The 19,883-nt window shown below is 39.8% G+C and overlaps 1 protein-coding gene across 9 annotated transcripts in view; it reads left to right on the forward strand.

Moving 5' to 3' along the window:
* Nucleotides 1-19,883, forward strand: part of DNAH6 (dynein axonemal heavy chain 6) — a 171,264-nt gene that overhangs the window by 62,455 nt on the left and 88,926 nt on the right. For all 9 annotated transcript variants that reach the window (XR_006416059.1, XM_044443961.1, XM_044443962.1 and 6 more), the window contains 11 exons: nucleotides 1,720-1,833; nucleotides 2,863-2,988; nucleotides 3,073-3,228; nucleotides 4,951-5,112; nucleotides 6,621-6,758; nucleotides 6,851-7,018; nucleotides 8,037-8,185; nucleotides 9,567-9,674; nucleotides 10,646-11,201; nucleotides 12,004-12,126; nucleotides 14,752-14,934. Coding sequence is in view for 8 of the 9 variants with exons in the window: in XM_044443961.1 (XP_044299896.1) it covers nucleotides 1,720-1,833; nucleotides 2,863-2,988; nucleotides 3,073-3,228; nucleotides 4,951-5,112; nucleotides 6,621-6,758; nucleotides 6,851-7,018; nucleotides 8,037-8,185; nucleotides 9,567-9,674; nucleotides 10,646-11,201; nucleotides 12,004-12,126; nucleotides 14,752-14,934 (1,983 nt within the window). In the remaining variant the exon portion in view is untranslated. The remainder of the gene's footprint in view (nucleotides 1-1,719; nucleotides 1,834-2,862; nucleotides 2,989-3,072; nucleotides 3,229-4,950; nucleotides 5,113-6,620; nucleotides 6,759-6,850; nucleotides 7,019-8,036; nucleotides 8,186-9,566; nucleotides 9,675-10,645; nucleotides 11,202-12,003; nucleotides 12,127-14,751; nucleotides 14,935-19,883) is intronic.

Consider the following 19,883-nt stretch of genomic DNA (forward strand, 5'->3'; position numbering starts at 1 on the left):
ATCTCACTCGTTTCCAGCGTCATCGGTGTCGGTTCAGCAGATTCTTCAATTCCTTTTCGAATTGCACCAGTCTGGACTTAAACCTTCTTCCATAAAAGTATATACAGCAGCAATTTCTTATTACCGTGGAGCTGTACAAGGTTTCTCTATTTTTTCTCAACCTTTGATTAAAAGATTTTTGTGAGGACTGGGTAACCTCCATCCAACAATCAGGCCGCTAATGCCCACTTGGAGTCTTTCAGTAGTTTTACAGGCACTGACACAACCCCCTTTCGAGCCCATGGCGACAATTGATCTACACCTTGTCTCATGGAAGACTGCTTTCCTCGTAGCAGTTACTTCAGCCCTTAGATCTTCTGAGCTTTGTGCCCTTAGGGTAGACCCCCCTTTTCTGAATTTTCATAAGGAAAAGGTAGTTCTACGGCGAGACCCATCCTTTCTTCCTAAGATCACTACTTCGTTCCACATGCAGCAAGAGATCGTTTTACTGGCATTCTTTCCTACTCCTTCGAATCTGATAGAGAGGTCTCTGCATATGCTGGATGTTTGTCGTTGCCTAGCTTTTTATAGGTCCAGGACTGAGTCTGTTTGACACTCTAATAGACTTTTTGTTAAATAGTCGGAGCACAACCGGGGCTATCCGGTCATTTCCCAACAACTTTCCAAATGGATAGTAAATACAATTGCCCTGTCTTACCAGTTGGCTAAATTGGACTTACCATCTACTCCAAGAGGTCATTCTACAAGGGCTGTGGCTGCTTCCTCGGCCTTTGCATCGGGAGTCCCAATGGAAGACGTCTGCAGAGCTGCCACTTGGGCTACCCTGTGTACCTTTGTGAGACACTATAGACTTGATGTTCGTGCCAGACAAGATTGCTCTTTTGGCAGGGCTGTTCTTTCTTCTATTCTTCGCTGATGACACCTCCCTCCTCCAGTTCGGGTAAGCTTGTTATTCTACCCATATGTGTGATGCACAGAGGCCACGACGAAGAAGAGCAGGTTGCTTACCTGTTACTGATGTTCTTCGAGTGGCCATCTGTGCAGTCACACAACCCACCTCCGACCCCGCTTGGTGTCATGGGTGGTCCAACTTCCTTCTCTTCGATGCTAGGATCTCTTTAGCTATTCGTCGTACCACTGAAGTTTTAGTTTTTGCCATAGTGACAATAACTTTATTAAGGGAGCGAACGTCGGGTCTTTCAAAGACTGGAAAATGGCGGATACTCCGCTCCTTATATAATACTAGGGGGGAGGGGGAGTGGAGTTTCCTGACAAAACCGTTAGCTGTTAATCTTCCAGCCAAAGGCACTGCGCAGGCGCAGAACCCATATGTGTGACTGCACAGATGGCCACTTGAAGAACATCAGTTACAGGTAAGCAACCTGCTCTTGCTGCTGGATTTTGTTCTGATTTTCACGTTGGTCTTATTTTGTTTTAATTTTTAAAAATGTTAATAAAGCTGATGTTTTGTTATATTGTTTTTATATGAATTTAAGTTTTATGAACTGCAGGATAAAAAATGTAATATGCTACTGCTCTTTTGAGATGAAAAGAGACTATGTGTGATAGTTATTGCACAATGCACTCTGCAGAAGAGGGCTTGTGCAGTAGAATTTCCTAGTGAGTAAATGTACTAAAAACTTAGTTAATGAAAGCAGACATCAGCTGTAAGCACAACATCTCTTTACCTTTATTCTGCCTCTTTTTCCCCTAATACAGGTTGTGTTGACCATTTCACAGCTCATGTGGTGCCGTGATCTGACTCAGTGTTTGGAAGGAGATGATCATGATCATTTAGAAACTTTGGAAGCATTTGAAAATGAGAACTTTGATGTTAGTATTCATGCTTCTTGAGGCTTTTTTTTTTCTGATGATACATATTTTCTAACTTCTAAGTCCTAGCTCCTACTACTCTGTTACAAGCTTGCTTAGGAAAAAATATGTCTGTAACAGTAGAGCATCACTAAATATAGTAAGATGCTGGCATTTCTACTGTGTTGTGACAGTACCACAGCAACATATTTTGACACATATGTTTAAAATGCCCGAGAGACAGCAAGTTTTAAGATACTGCAGCTTCTCGTATAACCAATGTGGCAAAGCAAAAGAAGAAAAGGAAGGCTAAATATAAGAGTGATTGGCTGTAAAGGAAACCACAGCCTTGAATTTATAAGAACTGAGCAGGGTTGTCATGGATAGGACATTTTGGGGTGCTTTCACTCATGGGGTTCCCATAAGTCAGAGGCAACTTGACAGTACACAACAACAGCTTTAACTGTTTAAAAACAAATATCAGTAGAATGATTTGAATCCATAAAATAGTTGCTAGTGCATTCCTAACCGTGCAGAAAATACAATGGCAACAAAAGAGTCAGGAGAGAAGAGTGTGTACCCCTTGTAATGAGACCAAAGTATTATATTGCAATTCTGTAGAATATTTCATAAAATAATTATTTTTTCTCCTGAAAGGGCATTATCTAACTGGAAAGTAATCCTCTTTTTAAACTTTAAAATGATGGTACCATTTCCTCTGTAGTTAGGAATTACTTTTTCCTCCTAGCCAGAAAGGGTTCACTTAAGTGAATGTGATACCATCAGAACTAGCTTATATAGTGACACCACAGAAAGCAAACCAGTTCTGTTCAGAGTGCCAACAATGCTTCCTTGAAAAGGTAGCCACTTTTATCCCCTTCTGCAGTGATCCCTAAAAATTTATGGACAAAGGGGTCATGCTGATGAAAACATTTGTAAAGATCTTTCCTCTCTATTTGCATCAAACATGTTACTCTTTCAATTTAAAAAGTTTTTAGTTTGAGTAAAGAGGAAAACACTTCTAACATTTTATATACTCGCATTTCACAGAGATTAAATGCATTGGCTTCACTAGTCCGTGGCATTCTTCCCAAACTACATAGAAACATCATAACCGCACTCATAACTATTGATGTACATGCAAGAGACATTGTTACCGAACTTGTATACCAAAAGGTAGAGTATAATTGCTTAAATTATATTTCTAGAGTTTCACTTTTAAGATAAACTTCTAACAAACATTTTATATTGTTTGTAAAGGTGGATTCTGTTGACAATTTTGATTGGCAAAGACAACTGCGGTACTACTGGGACCTTGATCTAGATAACTGTGTGGCTAGAATGGCTTTATCCCAGTATACCTATGGCTATGAATACTTGGGTGCATGCCCAAGGTTAGTGATAACTCCACTCACGGTAAGACTTTGCTTTTATCTTCATGCATGTACTTTAAAATATAAGAATTGAAACAGAAGAGTTATCCTTATCTAGATAGAGGTAGAGAATGCATGGCCCCTTAGATGCTGCTGCACTACAAGTCCCATCAGCATTAGCAAGTGTAGCCAATGGTGAGGAATGATTGGATTTGCTGTCCAACAACCTACAGAAGGTCACATGTTGCTCATTCCTGGTCGAGACCTGAGAATAAGAATAGTTTTCAAGAAGGCTGAAAACACAGATGCCCCTAATATCTCTTTCCTGGCTGCTCTTGCAGGGTTGTGAAGCACTATAAACCCTCCAAAGTCTGTTTTCACTGAAGTAAACCAAAGGCTGCTTCATACAATTTTGTGTTGTCTCAAAAAGTCCTGTCAGTCTCCAACCTTTATTTGAATAATGCAATCTCATCTCTGAGCAAAGTTAGCCAAGTTAGCAAAGTCATTTTAAATTATCATCTTAAGAAGCTCTATATTAAAATTCTTATTTGAATTTATGACCCCTGTGATTTTACCATTGCATAGGGTAGGACTCCTGACCTGTTTCAGCCATAACTGCGTATTTGTAACTGACTGCATGCCCTTAGAAAAACTCTAGTTTGTACTGTAAGATAGCAAAGCATGTCAGCTGAGGTCAGTGCCTCCCCACTCATCCTGACATCTAACTGGACCTTCTATTTCGGCACCTCATTCAGTAGGTTGCTGACTAATCTTTCATAGCTAATATCCAGATTCCATGTACCACTATAAGTGCTCTAATGGAAATAGAATTCAAGATCCAGATAATTTTTTTGCTGTAGCAGCACAGTATTCCAAAGCAGGAACCCTGAAAGAATGAGTTTAAAAAGCAATGTCAACTTGTATGTGTTCTGCATGGTATGCCCTGGAAGACAGTTCATCAACTGGTTCAGAATGGCTCTCCCTGATAGCTGAACTTTATATATTAGCTAAACTTGTTTCACCTTTTCTGAAACAACCCCAGTGGTTATTGGTTTGTTTTCAAGGTGGTGGCTTTTACCTAAGAAGCCTCAAAGCTGGGTTTAGATTATTTCAGGGAACAAATTCCATATGAATTTTTGAATGATCCAGGCTATCCAGATTTGATCCACATCTTCAAATGTTCCTTATAATTTGGTGTTGTAGAGACAACCACGAGAGCTAGTGTAGTGTTTTGGTCAGGTTGTTGGGAAATCCAGGTTGTAGTCCCCACTCAGCCATGAAGTTCACTGAGTGACTTCTGGCCAGTCACTTATTCTTAATCTCACAGAATTGTTGTTATGAGGAAAAAAATAGAGAGGAGGAAGACTATGTAAGCTGCCTTGGTTTCCTTGCAAGAGGAAAAAAGATGGAACATACATGTAATAATAAATCACTAAATAGTGTCACAGTGTTCCAAAAGACATATATTCATATGGTATCCCTTGGTCTAAGTGAATTAAAATTGTTGGATCTTGAACATATATGTGAAAGTGGAGATTTTTCCTTGGTATGTGTCCTTCGTATGTGGTTCTGTTCCATACTACATGTAGCATTATATTGCTAATAGCTGAGTCTTTCTGAGAATGATATAAATTGTAGGTAGTAAATCTATTAGAGGCAGACTTTTCATATTGTTTTAAGATTATAGTACAATACAGTAGTGCTATTGTAATTCAGGAATTCTGTACAATGCATATGTAGTTTTCCACATTTTGACTCTCATCAGGATCGCTGCTACCTCTGCCTTATGGGAGCATTGCAACTTGATCTAGGTGGTGCTCCAGCTGGACCTGCTGGTACAGGCAAAACAGAGACTACAAAAGACCTTGCAAAAGCACTTGCCATCCAGTGTGTTGTGTTCAACTGTTCAGATGGCTTGGATTACAAGGTTTGTAGTTCATATAAATTAACAAAGTGAGCATATGTGAACAGTTAATATTTTATGACATGTTATATTGATGGAACTAGCTGTTGTTAAATGTCATGAAGTCTTCTATTTATGAGGTTTCCATAAATTAATGCCTCCAAAATGTCCTGTTCTTGACAGCTGCACTCAGCTCTTGTAAACTTAAGCCTGTGACTGTTTTTATACAATCAATCTGTCTCGTAACTGGTCTTCATCTTTTCCTTCTGTCTTTGACTTTCCCTAGCATCTTTGTCTTCTGCAGCAAGTCTTTATTTCTTATAAATAAGAAACAGCTTCAGTTCTGTCATTTTTCCTTCCAGGAAAATTTCTGGGTTGATTTGTTCTAGGAACCACTTGTTTGTCTTTCTGTCATTCCCAGAGTATTTCCAAAGATCTCCAACACTATTTTAAATGCAAAAAATGTCTTCCTTTCAGCTTTCTTCACTATCTGGCTTTCACACGAATATATAGTGATCAGGAATAACAATCCTGTAGCTGATCTTGGCCTTGGTCTTTAGAAATGTCCCTATACTTGATGAGCATTCTTAAATAAGGATTATATCAAATATAAACCCATTCATGCAAAAGGTGGCTGATTTTGAAAAAAAAATGAAGCACTAGGGAAACTGAGCTCAAAGACGTAGTAGTCAAATTTATGTAGAATATCATTGACGGTTAGAACATAGTACTTCTCATTTACTTGAAAATTACTTGAAATTACTTCTTGTTTTCTTGATGTCCTCTGTCTTTGATAGCTGGGAACTAGGAATGAGTGATTATTATGTGTTTGTCGTGTGGAATTCTGAACTGAGCAGGACTGTCAAGGACAGAACATTTTAGATGGTATTCATTCATCGGATCGTCATGAGTCAGAGATAATGTGATGAAGTGTAATAACAACATTGTGATAGACAGTATCCTGTGAATACAATGTTTAAGAATATTTTGTTGCTTAAGCCAGGATTTGATGCTCAGGTGTTCAAACATACTTTTCCTGTTGCTGATATCCACCTGTTGGTATTCAGCAGGGACAGTGTAAATCAACAACTTAAAACTAAGTTGATGATCCTGCCTTATTGACCCAAAACAGTTATTAGTGAGTTAAGCCAGAGTCGAATCAAACCCCCTGAACTGGGCCAGCATTGCAGTACAGTGATATTTAATCTTAGCTATTGAGGTTATTTTATGTTTGTTTGTTTGTTTGTTTATTAAAAGCTTTTATATGTAGTCCTTTATATAAATATCTCCAGATGGCATATAAACGATAAATAATATTATCATTTCAGTTCAGAACAGATCTTTTTTGTATTTGGCTTGGACCTCATACGTGCACAAGGATAGGGCTGAGGATAAGTAACACAATCCTCATATCATCTACATATATTTACCTCTTTGATTCTACAGTTTGGTTCAGTTGCCTGAATTGCAGGTGATGGGAGACACATGACTGAGACATGCTTACTAACTAGAATATATTAATGTTGTTTCAGATGATGGGGCGTTTCTTCAGTGGCTTAGCACAGTCTGGTGCATGGTGCTGTTTTGATGAATTTAACCGGATTGATATTGAAGTTCTGTCAGTTATTGCCCAGCAGTTGATTACTATTAGGAATGCTAAAGCAGCAAAGGTAATTTACTTGCTTTCTAAATAACAGACTCTCTAATTCATGTTTTTCATATATTTGAACTATAATATTTCCCCTTATTTCTTTCAAAACAGCTCAGTCGGTTTATGTTTGAGGGACGTGAAATAAAATTGATTATGACTTGTGCAGCCTTCATTACGATGAATCCTGGCTACGCTGGACGAACAGAATTACCTGACAATTTAAAAGCACTCTTCAGGCCCTTTTCAATGATGGTTCCCAACTATGCTTTGATTGCTGAGGTACCTCTTTAATACGTATTACAAGAATGCCAAAAGTGTTTGAGAGCAGTGTAACTAAATAAGGAATAACATACTGTAACAGTTGGCTTAAAGGGAGTCACACATCATGAAACAAAATGTATATTTTTCCAATATCTCTCTTTGAGTGCCTTATTTGTAACAAAACTAGATTTTAACATAACAATTTCTGTTCACCTCATATTTCATTTAGTCATTTTCTAGGAAGTCTTATCTCAAAAATAGGGGCATACAATTTGGTGCATTTACTATATAGGTCAGAGGACCAAAGGCACAACTAGAGTTTTGATGATGAACTCACTTTATATTTTTCATCATTTATTTCCACTGGTTGACTTTTCAGTCACACCAAGACTGGAGTATGTGGAAGCTCTACCACAAAGATGTCTAATGGATTTTGAAGCTTAATGACATCACCCTATTACTAAAGTACTTGCAGTTTCAGATTCAATTTTGCTCTCAGTTTAATGATTACTTGCATCCTCGCTCTGAACTGCGTTTTAATATGGCTCTTCAGATGGAGAAGAGTTCCATGTAAGATATGCAGCTACTACATATTGAAAGGGAAGGTTGTTGTTTTATTTCCTTGTTTGTTTTGTTGATTGTCTCTCTGTCCTAGACAGAAGTTTTGCCTAGGTTTCAGAATATTCTGGTCTTTCCATCTTGTTCCATTCCCTATTGTTAAGCCCTGTATCTTTTCCCTCATTGATCAGAAGCACATTCTTTTATTTAATGGAAAGAATTGTAAAAATGGACTTTTGTATCAGTTGCATCATCTAGCAACTTATGCTGTATAACCTGCATTAATGTAGCATTATGATTCATAGAAAGGAGGAGACTGCATGCTTGAGAGCACATAACACACATGACTTGCATTATCTTGATTGCATATTACCTTGATTCACTTGGATTCAAATTATGTGTTCTTGATGTCTAGTTATGTGCAAGTCTGCTTTTGTTTTATAGGTACAGTCTGTGTAATTTTTTTATTATACTTCAGGTCATTTTATATTCTGAAGGATTTGAATCCAGTAAAACACTTGCAAGGAAGATGACACAAATGTATAAACTCTGTAGTGAGCAGCTTTCTCAACAGGATCACTATGATTTTGGAATGAGAGCTGTCAAATCTGTCTTAGTCATGGCTGGGTAAGAAGCCAAGTGCTGTATGAGACATCATTAATGTATGAATGTTATTTTGCCAACTGTAGACAATTTTACTTACTCCAACCCTACAAAGTTGACATTCTGATATTGTATGTGAATTTCCGCAGATACAGACTGTGATGTACATCAGAACCTCCCAGGACATTGAACACAACTTAAACTCTGGACATGCAGGGGATGTGTTCTCTTACTCTTGGGGTATATTGTTGGGGTAAACTTCAGTGGGACTGCACATGTGGAAAAAACCTTGGTCCTGAGACATCTTTTGCAGAGCTATATGGAAAGCCTCTATGCCTGCAGCAGAGTCCCTGGATCAGTGCACTTGTATGTTTGAAAGTTGTATGTTTTATCACAGGCCTGTACATCATGTGACACAGCAAGCAGGACTCAGCCCACCCATCTTGTAAGGAGGCTCATCTCACCTCCCAGTATTGTTGCTGCTTGTCTGAGATTGCAAAAGCATAAGGCATCTGGAAGAACACAATACATAGCTAATGTGTCATATTTGACTTTGAGAGTAACAAGCTTTGTAGACGCAATGATTTATAGATGTACATTCAAGCACCTTTACTCTTATTTCTTGCAAGGATTTGCAGAATGAGTTTCCAAATGGAAAGCAGGCGATTGTTATAGTATAAAAGCTAATTTAATGGTCTTATTCGTTGTTTTAACTGGAAGCTAGAAATTAGTCTATAATTGATAGGGAGAATTTTTATTAACGCTCTGTAACCTGAGAGCTTCAACTATTGGGCAGCATAGAAATAAAATATATTAAAATAAATTAACCTACTGTTAGAAGAAGCTGAAGCTGCTCTGAATATTGTCAAAGCAGCAGATATTGCAACAGTTTGAAAACTTGCCAAGCCACTCTATCTGATCGTGAGGATTACAGACTATAGTTTGATACTTTTCCAAAAGAAAATAGATCCTGTTGCTATGGATCCAGAAAGGCCTTGCTTGAAACCATCTTGGGTCAAGTCCTTAAAAGCAAATTTCCAAGTGCATTTAAGATTGAGTTAAAAAATCAGTGGCTTAAATCCTAACATAAGAGAATGGGCTTGTGTTTATACAAAGGAAGAGGCCACAATTTTTGCTACTTCTACTCTCCAGTTGTGAGCCTGTGCTCTTCATCCTGTTCCAGAGGGGCCTGTGATCCTCACAAGTTGGGTTTTGAGACTGTAGGAAGCTGTAGCAGGAAGCTTGGTACAAGAAAGCCCTCAATAGCTGTTTTAAACTTCTCTTTTTTGATATTTTGATTGCATTTTTATCATTTATTTTTGTGGACTGTGTAAACCACCAATAGCGCTTCAGCTGCGGTCAGTACGGAAATGAATGAATGAATGTTTTTTTCCTATACATTTAGGTCACTAAAGAGAGAGAATCCAAATCTGAATGAGGATGTTGTGTTAATAAGAGCATTACGAGATTCCAACCTCCCAAAATTTCTTGCAGATGATGCTCTTTTGTTCAGGTAGGAGGTTTTTTGGCTAATTATCTCCCTATAACTAAATATGACTTTCCTATTTCCAATAGGGCTGAAATAATAATAAAGCAATTAATTTTAATTGTTAGTATACTTGATCATAGTAATGTTTTAATTGCACAACTAATAAACAATTCTTAGAATTCTAAGAATATTTTGTAGAATCAAGTAATACTACAGTTCTACACATATCTATTCTGAAGTATTAATTAGTTGTATTCACATGTCAGGGCAAACAACTCTGCATGGTTTCCACAGAGTGTGGCCAGGTTTCACCTTCAGCTCTTTCTCCTGCACAGATGCTGTCTTTGGTAGAAGAGTCATTCAGAAGATGGTAGTAGTGTGATTAACATTAATATTGTCCTTGGGGATGCACTGCTTTTCTACATCCTAATTTACAAGAATGCCCCACATTGGAACCATAGAAAAAAGGGAATAATGGAGTTTACCTGTTACCTTCTCTGTGGTTCCAGGATGGGGCAGTCTATCCACCCACAACTCCAAAAATGATGGGGCAAGGAGTGGAATCACTAAGAAGAATCCACACTTGTCATTTGTGGCTATAGACCACTTGAATCTTCTGAGGTTCTTTTTTGTCCTGTTATGTGTTCTTTAAATAGCTATCATTAGCAGCTTTTTATTTATGATCTAGGGCCATTTCCAGGTTCTAGACATAGTCTGACAATGAAGAGATCATCCCGCTCAGGTTTTGCTTTATGTATGATCATACCTTTCAGCTTCCCAATTTGCAAAACTGCCCTGTCCTAAATAAGAGAGAAGGGGAATTAAGAAGTGAGCTCAAATTTCCTTCCCTTTATTTTTATTTCTTCTGCATTCATTGTTTAATATATTATTGTTCTCATTGCTTAAATATTGCTTTGAATGTAAGAGAGATGGGATAGAAATACCCTAAACAAGCAAGCAAAGGTTTTATTTGTTTATGTATTTATTTTCGTTAGTGGAATTATATCTGACCTTTTTCCTGGAGTTGTAATCCCAGAGCATGATTACGGAGTGCTGCAGTCAACAATAATAGAAGTCATGCTTTCCAAAGGACTACAGCCTGAAAGTACCATGGTTCGCAAAGTCATACAGCTTTATGAAACTATGCTGGTGAGGCATGGTGTCATGCTTGTTGGACCAACAGGAGGTGGAAAAACTACTGTTTACCAAGTTCTGGCAGATACTCTAGGAAGTTTGCATGAAGCGGGTGAGGCAAATCCTTTCTACCAGCCTGTTAAAACATTTATTATGAATCCAAAATCAATTACAATGGGTGAACTATATGGTGAAGTTAACAATTTAACCCTGGAATGGAAGGATGGCCTAATGGCTCTTAGTGTTAGAGCAGCTGTGGTTGACACCTCAGAAGATCATAAATGGATCGTCAATGATGGGCCTGTGGACGCTTTATGGATTGAAAATCTCAACACTGTTTTGGATGATAACAAGATGCTCTGTTTGGCTAACAGTGAAAGAATCAAACTCACACCTTCCATCCATATGTTGTTTGAGGTACTTTTATTTCTTAAGTTTAAACTGTTTTCTAATACTTTTTTCAGCATCTACCTATATTTAACAAAACTTGTCACAGTGATCTGAACACAGGAACCATTGTTTCAAGCCTCCTCAAGAGTAATTTGATTGAGTCAAGAAGAGGGCATATCCCGCTACCCAGTCACAGCACCTAAACCTGAGTTTTAATGTTTCCCATTAAATTTATGAATGCATTTAGCTCTTGATGGGTTTAGCTTTTTGCTTCCTATGTTCCCCCACAAGAAAGAGTAAATGTGAAATAGGCTATACATGCTTGTTTTGTTTATCTTGCTCTTATAAAGCTGAAATGCAACTGTACATATTGTTGTGATTTGGTATTGGGTTAGATTTTCCCATTTACTGATGTGACTGTTTCCTCAGCTAATATCACTAAAGCTGCTGTCTATATTGTACTAGCCTTTTCCAGCTTCATACCTTCTATATGTCCTAGACTAGAGCTCCTATTATCTCTGGCCACTGTCCATGCTGTCCAGGACTGATGAAAGTTATAACAAAACATCTGGAGGGCACCTCATATTAGCTAAAACTTAACATATAGTGGGTATACAACCCCTCTCCCCATTCTCTCATACAGAATAAAAGAATAAAAGAGAAGGAAAATTTCTAGGGATCAGAAGTAGAAAACAATTTCTTTAGGATCAAAACAGTTGAATCAAATATATTACCTATTTTATAGTCTTTGTTCTTGTGTGTGTGTCCCATGTGTGTATGTATGCACTGAAGCAGAAATATGTACATTATCCATTTCTATTACTTTAAGGTGGAAGACTTAAGGGTTGCTTCACCAGCCACAGTTAGCCGATGTGGAATGGTATACATTGACCCTGAAGAACTGAAGTGGCTTCCCTATGTAAAAACTTGGATGGCAGGTCTTACTGACAGAGTAGGTTTTATTAAAATGCTTTTAATTAAAAGGCAAGCTTTCCAGCTTTTTTCAATTGATATTCAGTGTTCTTTCTGGTGGTTTCTGTGCATCACACATGCGGGCTCTGTGCCTATGTAGTCTTCTTCATTAAACTTACCTAGTTGAAGTATTTGGGTGGGAATCCTTTCACCACTTCCTCAGAATGCACATCCTTAGTGGGTTCCTTCTGTTTCTTCAGTTCCTCTTTATCAGCCATGATGGTCACCTCACAAGGATCATCTTTCATTGTTAATGACATTCATTTATTGAGATTTCTTCATTCTTTAGTACAGTGGTGCCTCGGCTCACAAACACTTTGGTTCACAACCAGCACTTTGGTTCACAACCAGCACGATCGCAGCCATCTCCCCCCGCCCCTGGTGTGGGGAGATGGCCATGATCGCAGTTGTGTTCGTGCAGGGAAGACGTGCATGATCATGGACGTGCTCCTGCAGGAAAGATGGGTGCAATCTTGGCCATCTCCCCCCCCCCCCAACCACCCCAATCACACCCCCCCCCCCCCCCCCCCCCCGGTGTGGGGAGATGGCCACGATCGCAGTTGCGTTCGTGCAGGGAAGAAATAGAGGAGCTGACGACGACAGAAGAACTTGCTGAACTTCAGCGTGAGCAGCAGCAGGCACTTGCTGAGGAGGATTCCTCTGAGGAAGAGGAAGGCAGGGTGAGCTTACCAGTGATGTGGTAAAATCCATTATGAAAAAATGGAATGAGCGCCAGGATTTCTTTGAGAAGCACCACCCCAACAGAACTGTAATGAACAGAGTGTTGAATCTGATGAATGATAAGATGGTCTCTCATTTCCAGAGGGTTATGCAGCGCAGGAAAAAACAAGTGACTATAGACAGATTTTTCAACAAAATTGACCCTGCAGCTAAGAGACAAAGAAGAGAGGAAACTTCTGACAGAGATCTCTCCAGTGTCCTTATGGAGGGGGACTCTCCCTCAAAACAATAATCCCCCCCAACCTAGATTAGTGTTCTCCACTGTACTGTACATTGCTTTGTTGCTTTGCTGTTCTTTGTCACTTCATTTCAAATTTTTCTGATAAAAAAAAAATAGTTACAGAATGGATTAACCTTATTTACATTGAACCTTATGGGGAAATTTGACTTGGCTCATGACCAAAAATTGGGTCACAACCACATTCGGAGGGGCCAGAATGGATTAATCTTATTTACATTGAATCTTATGGGGAAATTTGACTTGGGTCACAACCAGAGTCGTGGAACAGATTAAGTTTGTGAGCCAAGGTACCACTGTATATTCTATGTATTCTTGTCTCCTATCATTCTTTTCCCTTATTGGTATTTTTCTTTAATAGTTTGTTTATTTATTTGACACCACTGGATTGCAGTACTAGATTGCCGTACCTTCATGGCCCCATGTGAGATGCAGTGGCAGACTTCCTCCAACTGATATGCATTTTTGTGCTTGGTTTGTCTCAGAGAGTGTGCCCTAGTGGATAGCTACCCACATTGCCAGGTCAGACATAATTGACCTGGCAGGCTCTGAGCAGTCCTTCAGGCTACTAACACCTCCCTGCTATGTCAGCAGTGGTACTGCTTCTCTGAGACTATTACGTCGGCAGTACCAGTCTCCTACACCGCTAGCTGTGATGCCAGCAGCTTCTGCTTGGCTGCTTCTCCAGTGAGCCCAACTGTGTCTGTGGGCTATGATGCTCTGACACTGGGAAGATCTCTGGTCATCACTACAACAAAAAAGCTCTCAAAAACAGCTGTCCAGGTTAGACCCATTTCTCCTTGCATTGCTCAGCTTTGCTACAGTTACATGGGCCATTGTGGTGGCTGCATCATATTCCTGATCTCGCTTCCAGTCTTGACTCCTGCTTGCTCCTGACTCTGACCTGTCTCTGGTCTGACCTCACCTTGCCAGGTAGTCGATCCTTGCCTGCTATGCCTCTTTGGGCATCTGATCTTTGCCTCCACCTGGCTTTTCCTTTTCCTCTGGTTCTGACACACTTCGTTGGTACCTAATTCTTACCAGCTGCTGACTCTGCCTTTGCTTCTGAACCTGCTATGTTTTTCAGTATCCGACCTTGCTTGTTCCTGGATCTAACTTTGTCTTTGGACCTGTCATACCTTGCTGCTTATCTTACCTTCACCCAATCTTAACCCTGTCTTTGCTTCTGGTCTTGCTATGCCTTGACATTGTCCAACCCTTACTTATTCTTGGCTCACCTTTGCTGCTGCATCATTATACTGAGATCTCCATCCACCTTCATCACCCTGGTCCTGGTGCTCTAGCCATAGACACCTGCTGCATTAATCTTGTACTTTTTATCTGCTTTCAGGGCAGAGGAGTTGTTCCATGTTTTAAAAAGTTTTTTTAATCTTTCTCTAAAAGTGAGGATTTCCCAAAGCATGAAGTTATTTAGGGTTTGTTTCTCAGTGACTTTGTTTTGGTTCCAATTCTGTTGGTGTGGGAAAACTGCTGTTAAGAGTTACTTATGTGCTTTACATACAGATTAACATGTCAGATATATTTTCACTGTGTTTTTAGCTGTACATATATTTAAATGATTAACTGAAATTAGTTATTGTTTGCAAATATTTACTTCTATTTTAGCTCAATGAAGAAACAAGAACTTATTTGTTTGAACTCTTTTGTCGCTACGTTGAAGATGGTCTAAAATACATTCACAAAAAGTGCTCACAAGCTATAGCACAAGTGGACATCAGCAAAGTTACTGCCCTTTGTTGTTTACTAGAGTCATTGCTTCTTGGAAAGGGAGGACCGAGCATGAAATTGGTATGACTATTTACTTTACTTTTTGCATATGCCACTCTTTTTGCTTCCAGGTATAGGCTTAGATTCTTTGCTACAGGATGAAATTTAACATGTTGGAAAGTGCTGCAGCAGGTTATTATACTGGCTTTACATTATAACCTCCTTAGGTATTCTCTCTTTCTGTTGGCTTTTCCAGATAAATCATTTTTAGAAAAAATAATGCATATTCATTGCTCATTTGTTGAATGGTACTTAAATATTTGAAGTGCTGAAACCGGAGTAGAGTGGCTGTTGCTATTTATGTTTATTTTATCCTAAATTATTACATTATATGTCTCTTTCTCAGGTTGCATATTCAATGATATACATAAATATTGCATATTGTATATAATATTTATTATACAAGTGTATAATAAAATATGTGCAAAAGCAGCTTTAATTGTGCAATCACCCAGCCTCATCCATGGAATTTGACAGGGCACTCAGATACCTTCATTTTCCACTTGTAACCTCTTGTCTTTTCCTGTTGCTTCTTCTACCTTGTTTTCTTCCTCCTCCCAAAAAACCCTCCAAAATTCTGTAAGGGAAGAAAAGACAAAATAAGTGCCCTATGTATTTTGATTGGCAGCAATAAAAAGCTGGAAAGTTCTTTCTTGAAGCACTAGAGGGGAATGGTTAAAATCAAATAAAATGCAATAAAATTGTTTTTCTTTAATCAGCAGCAAAAGGACCAACATCTCAGGTAAATTATATATTAAAAATGTCAAATGTGCCTGACCTCAACCAGCTAGATCGCCAATTTTCATAGGTTCTTTGTTGTTGTCTCTGTGCATCGCACATATGGGTGCTGTGCCTGCACAGTGCCTTGTTCAGGGAGATTTCTCTAGCTTAGCCTAGAACTAAGCATTCTTTCCTTAGCTTTTCTGACAACCATCTTTGGGAGGAGTTCTACAAAAGCACCTCCACTGGAAAAACCATGACTCTTTGAAATGCCAGTCTGACCACAAAGAGCACAGGTATGTGGACTAGGATTCATGTGATGATGGTGAAGTAGTCAGTGCATTCTGGATGCTCAGTGATACCAGGACTGTTATATTCATGTTATATTATTTGCAAAGTCATGTCCGACCCATCACGACCCCATGGACAACATTCCTCCAGGCTCTCCTGTCCTCCACCATCCCCCAAAGTCCACCTAAGCTCACACCAACTGCTTTAGTGACTCCATCTAGCCACCTCATCCTCTGCTTCTTTTGCTGTCAATTGTTCCCAGCATTTGGGTCTTCTTCAATGAGTCCTTCCTTCTCATTAGGTGACCAACGTATTTTAGTTTCATCTTCAGTATCTGACCTTCTAAAGAGCAGCCAGGGTTGATCTCCTCTAAGACTCACTGGTTTGAGCTCCTTGCAGTCCAAGGGACTCACAGAGGAGTCTTCTCCAGCACCACAATTCAAAGGCTTCAATTCTTCAGTGCTCAGCCTTCCTTACAGTCCAGTTTTCACAGCCATACATTGCAACTGGGAAAACCATAGCCTTGACTATGCAAATTTTTGTTGGCAGGGTGATGTCTCTGCTTTTTAGTATGGTGTCCAGATTTGCCATAGCTTTCCTCCCAAGGAGCAAGCATCTTTACATTTCTTGGCTGCAGTCACCATCTGCAGTGATCTTGGAGACCAGGAAAATAAAATCTGTCACTACCTCCATTTCTTCCCCATCTATTTGCCAGGAAGTGAGAGGACTGGATGCCCTGATCTTAGTTTTCTTAGTTTCAAGCCAACTTTTGTACTCTTCTCTTTCACCCTCATCAAAAGGCTCTTTAGTTCCTGTTCACTTTCTTCCTTTAGAGTGGTATCATCTGTGCATCTAAGGTTGTTGATATTTCCTTCATATGCCCCTTGGTAATACATTTGTTTGCTGGGTCTGCTACTGCATTCTGTAGTAGCAGTGCTAAAGCAATCCATTATATGGGTTTTATCAGGGTAAAATCTATTGCATTGCTGGTCCTGGATGGGGACTAGCAAAAGTATAACAGCTCTACAGCTAATACTGTAGATAAATGCAAAAATTTTGCTTGTAGTTTTGGGGTACATTACATTACAGCTGGTACCAAATGTGTTTGAGCAATGGTAGGTGCAGCATGGTTGGATCATGTAATACCCATATTGTACCAGCAGCACCGATTGTCCCAGCATTTCTGGAGCCAGTTTAAAGTCTCTAAAGCTCTAAAATGTTCAGGTACTTGAAGAACTGCCTTAACTTATAGCAGCTATCTGCTTGCACTCTTGGGATCAGCACCAGAACTCTGTGGTTATCTGCAATACCAATTGGTTGGTGGGCACAAGGGATAGGGCCTTTTCAGTAGTGCCTCTCCCCCTTGAGGAGTTCTGTTTCAGTTGATGCCCAACACAGTTCATTGCAACAGACTTTAAAGCACGCCCAGAAGACTAATCTGCTTAATTAAAACCGTGTGATGCATATTGTGCCGTTCAGTGTTAATGGTTAATTTCGTTTTATCAGTGTTTTTATAATTACTTGTATTGTTGTATGTTGCCATGTGTGGTTTACCTTAAAAGGCAGTTTATACAAATTATAAATAAAAAGGCAGTATTACTCTTTCTTGACAAGAATCCTTACAGTCCTTCCTCTTAAGCATTTTATCTAAATTACTGCAAAATGATCAGTATTATTATTGTTGTAGTTGCTGTGTAGCTACACTGCATAGTGTCAGAAGCTCTCTGGGCAGTTCATAGCAAATCTCAAGCATAGGCACACTATATTTGGGGAAAGGCCAGTTTGTACAGTGGAAACAGAAGAAACCTGCTCAGAATGTTCACTAGTTATGCTGATGCTTCATCATAATCTTCCAGTTCCTCTGAAATTAGCCCATGCAAGAGCCTCCCAGTTTGTCCTGAAATTTCAGATTGGGCAAAACTTGGTGGTAACTTCAGGATGTTTGTATTGTATTGTATTTAAGCCTTTGTTATCTGCCATTCAAGGCTATAGTCTTCTGAAGGATGTTTATAGCATAGCAGGCTGGGGCATGCTAGGGATTGTAGGACCTTTTCCTATGTAAACTTGCATAAGATTGCACCTTGGGTAGCCATATGAAAGGCTAAGCTCTTACCTGAGATATACATCCTGAGGTTTGGTCCAGGTCTGAGACTGCAAAGGGCCCTCCTTCTGCCAACATGGTTCTTTCCACACCAGCCACAGCTCCAGAGTTTCAACTTCAGAGCAGGCATAGGGGAGAAGTGTTCCAGGGGACAGGAACAGGAAAAGTGAAACTCTACTGAGCTATAATCAGTAAATCTGATGTATCAGTGGATACTGCTGTATACTCCACTGTGTTGGTGATGCTTCAGCCAGTCCTTTCTCTGCATGAGGAGGGTAGGCAAAATAACTAAAATTAGATGTGTCTTTTGCAGGGTGGGAGAAGTGTGGAGACAATCTTTGCCACCATGCTTCTTCCACCCTTGATGGAATGCCTATTAACTTCTGAGTTTGGAGAGCTGCAAGGAGCTACACTGGATGGTTGCCTAATAAAATCACATTATTTTTATTAATTTGCTATTTTTAATCTGCCCTGTAACCAATGTTCTCAATGTCAAAACAATTTTAAACAAAGGTAGTTACAATAAAATACAATTTCAAAACCTCCATTAGCAACCAGTATCAAAAAAGAAAACAGTTAAAAGCCAGGAGGAAATGTGTTTAAAAATCCGCTTAAATGCAGCCACAGATGGGATTAGCAATATAATTCTGAGAAGGGGGTTTCACCTCAGAGAGCCAGCACTGAAGTCTCCAGCAGCCATACTAATATGGAAAACAGTGGGTAACAGTGGGTAACACCTCTGAAAATGATCTTACAACACTGAGGAAACTTATAACTATAGCCAGGCCATCAAGTAACCTTGACCCAAACTATTTAAGGCTTTCAAGATCATACTGGGCACTTTGATTTAAGATTGGAAATGCACTGGTGCTCAGTGCAGCTGAGCAGCTGGACTCTGTACCAGCTGAAGTTCTTAAGTCATCTCGAGATCCCGACCCAAACTTAATGAACTGCATTCATCCAGTCCAGATGTAATTAGGGGTTTCATAACTCAGATCAGATTTCTCTGAATCAGAGATGGGGAACTTTTCAATCCATGTTACAGCTGTGGGCATAGCCAAAGGCAAAATGGCTGTGGCTAAAATGAGATCTGTATTCATTCTAAGCCTAGTCAGAAATGAGCAGGATGAGTCTTTTCATGTCTAGTCAGAGATAAGCATAAGCAGCAGGGTTACTTGGAATTAAGCAGGACAACTTCATTGGTAAACAGAACTGTATTGTTCAATTTCTTCCTTATGCTTTCTCCTCTCTCCCCAGTGAGGAAAAGCTCTTGTCTTTAACCAGCAACTGATAATAAATTTTCCTTGTAGGGAGAGACTTAGAAACATAGAAACAAAGCGAGTCAGAAGTGGCCTCCCAGGCCATCTAGTCTGACCTCTGACACCAGCCGGCTCTGCTCACGACTTGCCCACCATGTGTATGTCCAGCCTATCTTTGAGCACCCTCACCAATGGGGCCTCAACGACCTCTCGTGAAAGCCCATTCCATACCCTCGGGGTCCTAACTGTCAGGAAGTGCTTCCTGGCATCTAAATGGAACCTTGGTTCCCTGAGCTTTGTTCCATTGGAGCACGTCCTGCCTTCCTCTGCAGGGGAGAACCCATCTTCATGTGAGATCCCCTCACATACCTGTATGTCGCCAACATATCCCCTCTGAGTCTCCTCCAGGCTGAAGAGACCCAGTTCCCTCAGTCTCACCTCATACCCCATCCCCTGCAAACCGGCCACCAACCTTGTGGCCCTACGCTGCACTGACTCCAACCTGGCTATATCCTTTCTGTAATGAGGGGCCCAAAACTGAGCACAATACTCCAGTTGCTGGCACACCAGAGTCATATAGAGTGGTAGTAATACCTCTA

The sequence above is a fragment of the Varanus komodoensis genome, unplaced genomic scaffold (assembly GCF_004798865.1).
Source record: "Varanus komodoensis strain SLA01 unplaced genomic scaffold, ASM479886v1 scaffold43, whole genome shotgun sequence".
In the NCBI taxonomy this organism is placed as follows: domain Eukaryota; kingdom Metazoa; phylum Chordata; class Lepidosauria; order Squamata; family Varanidae; genus Varanus; species Varanus komodoensis.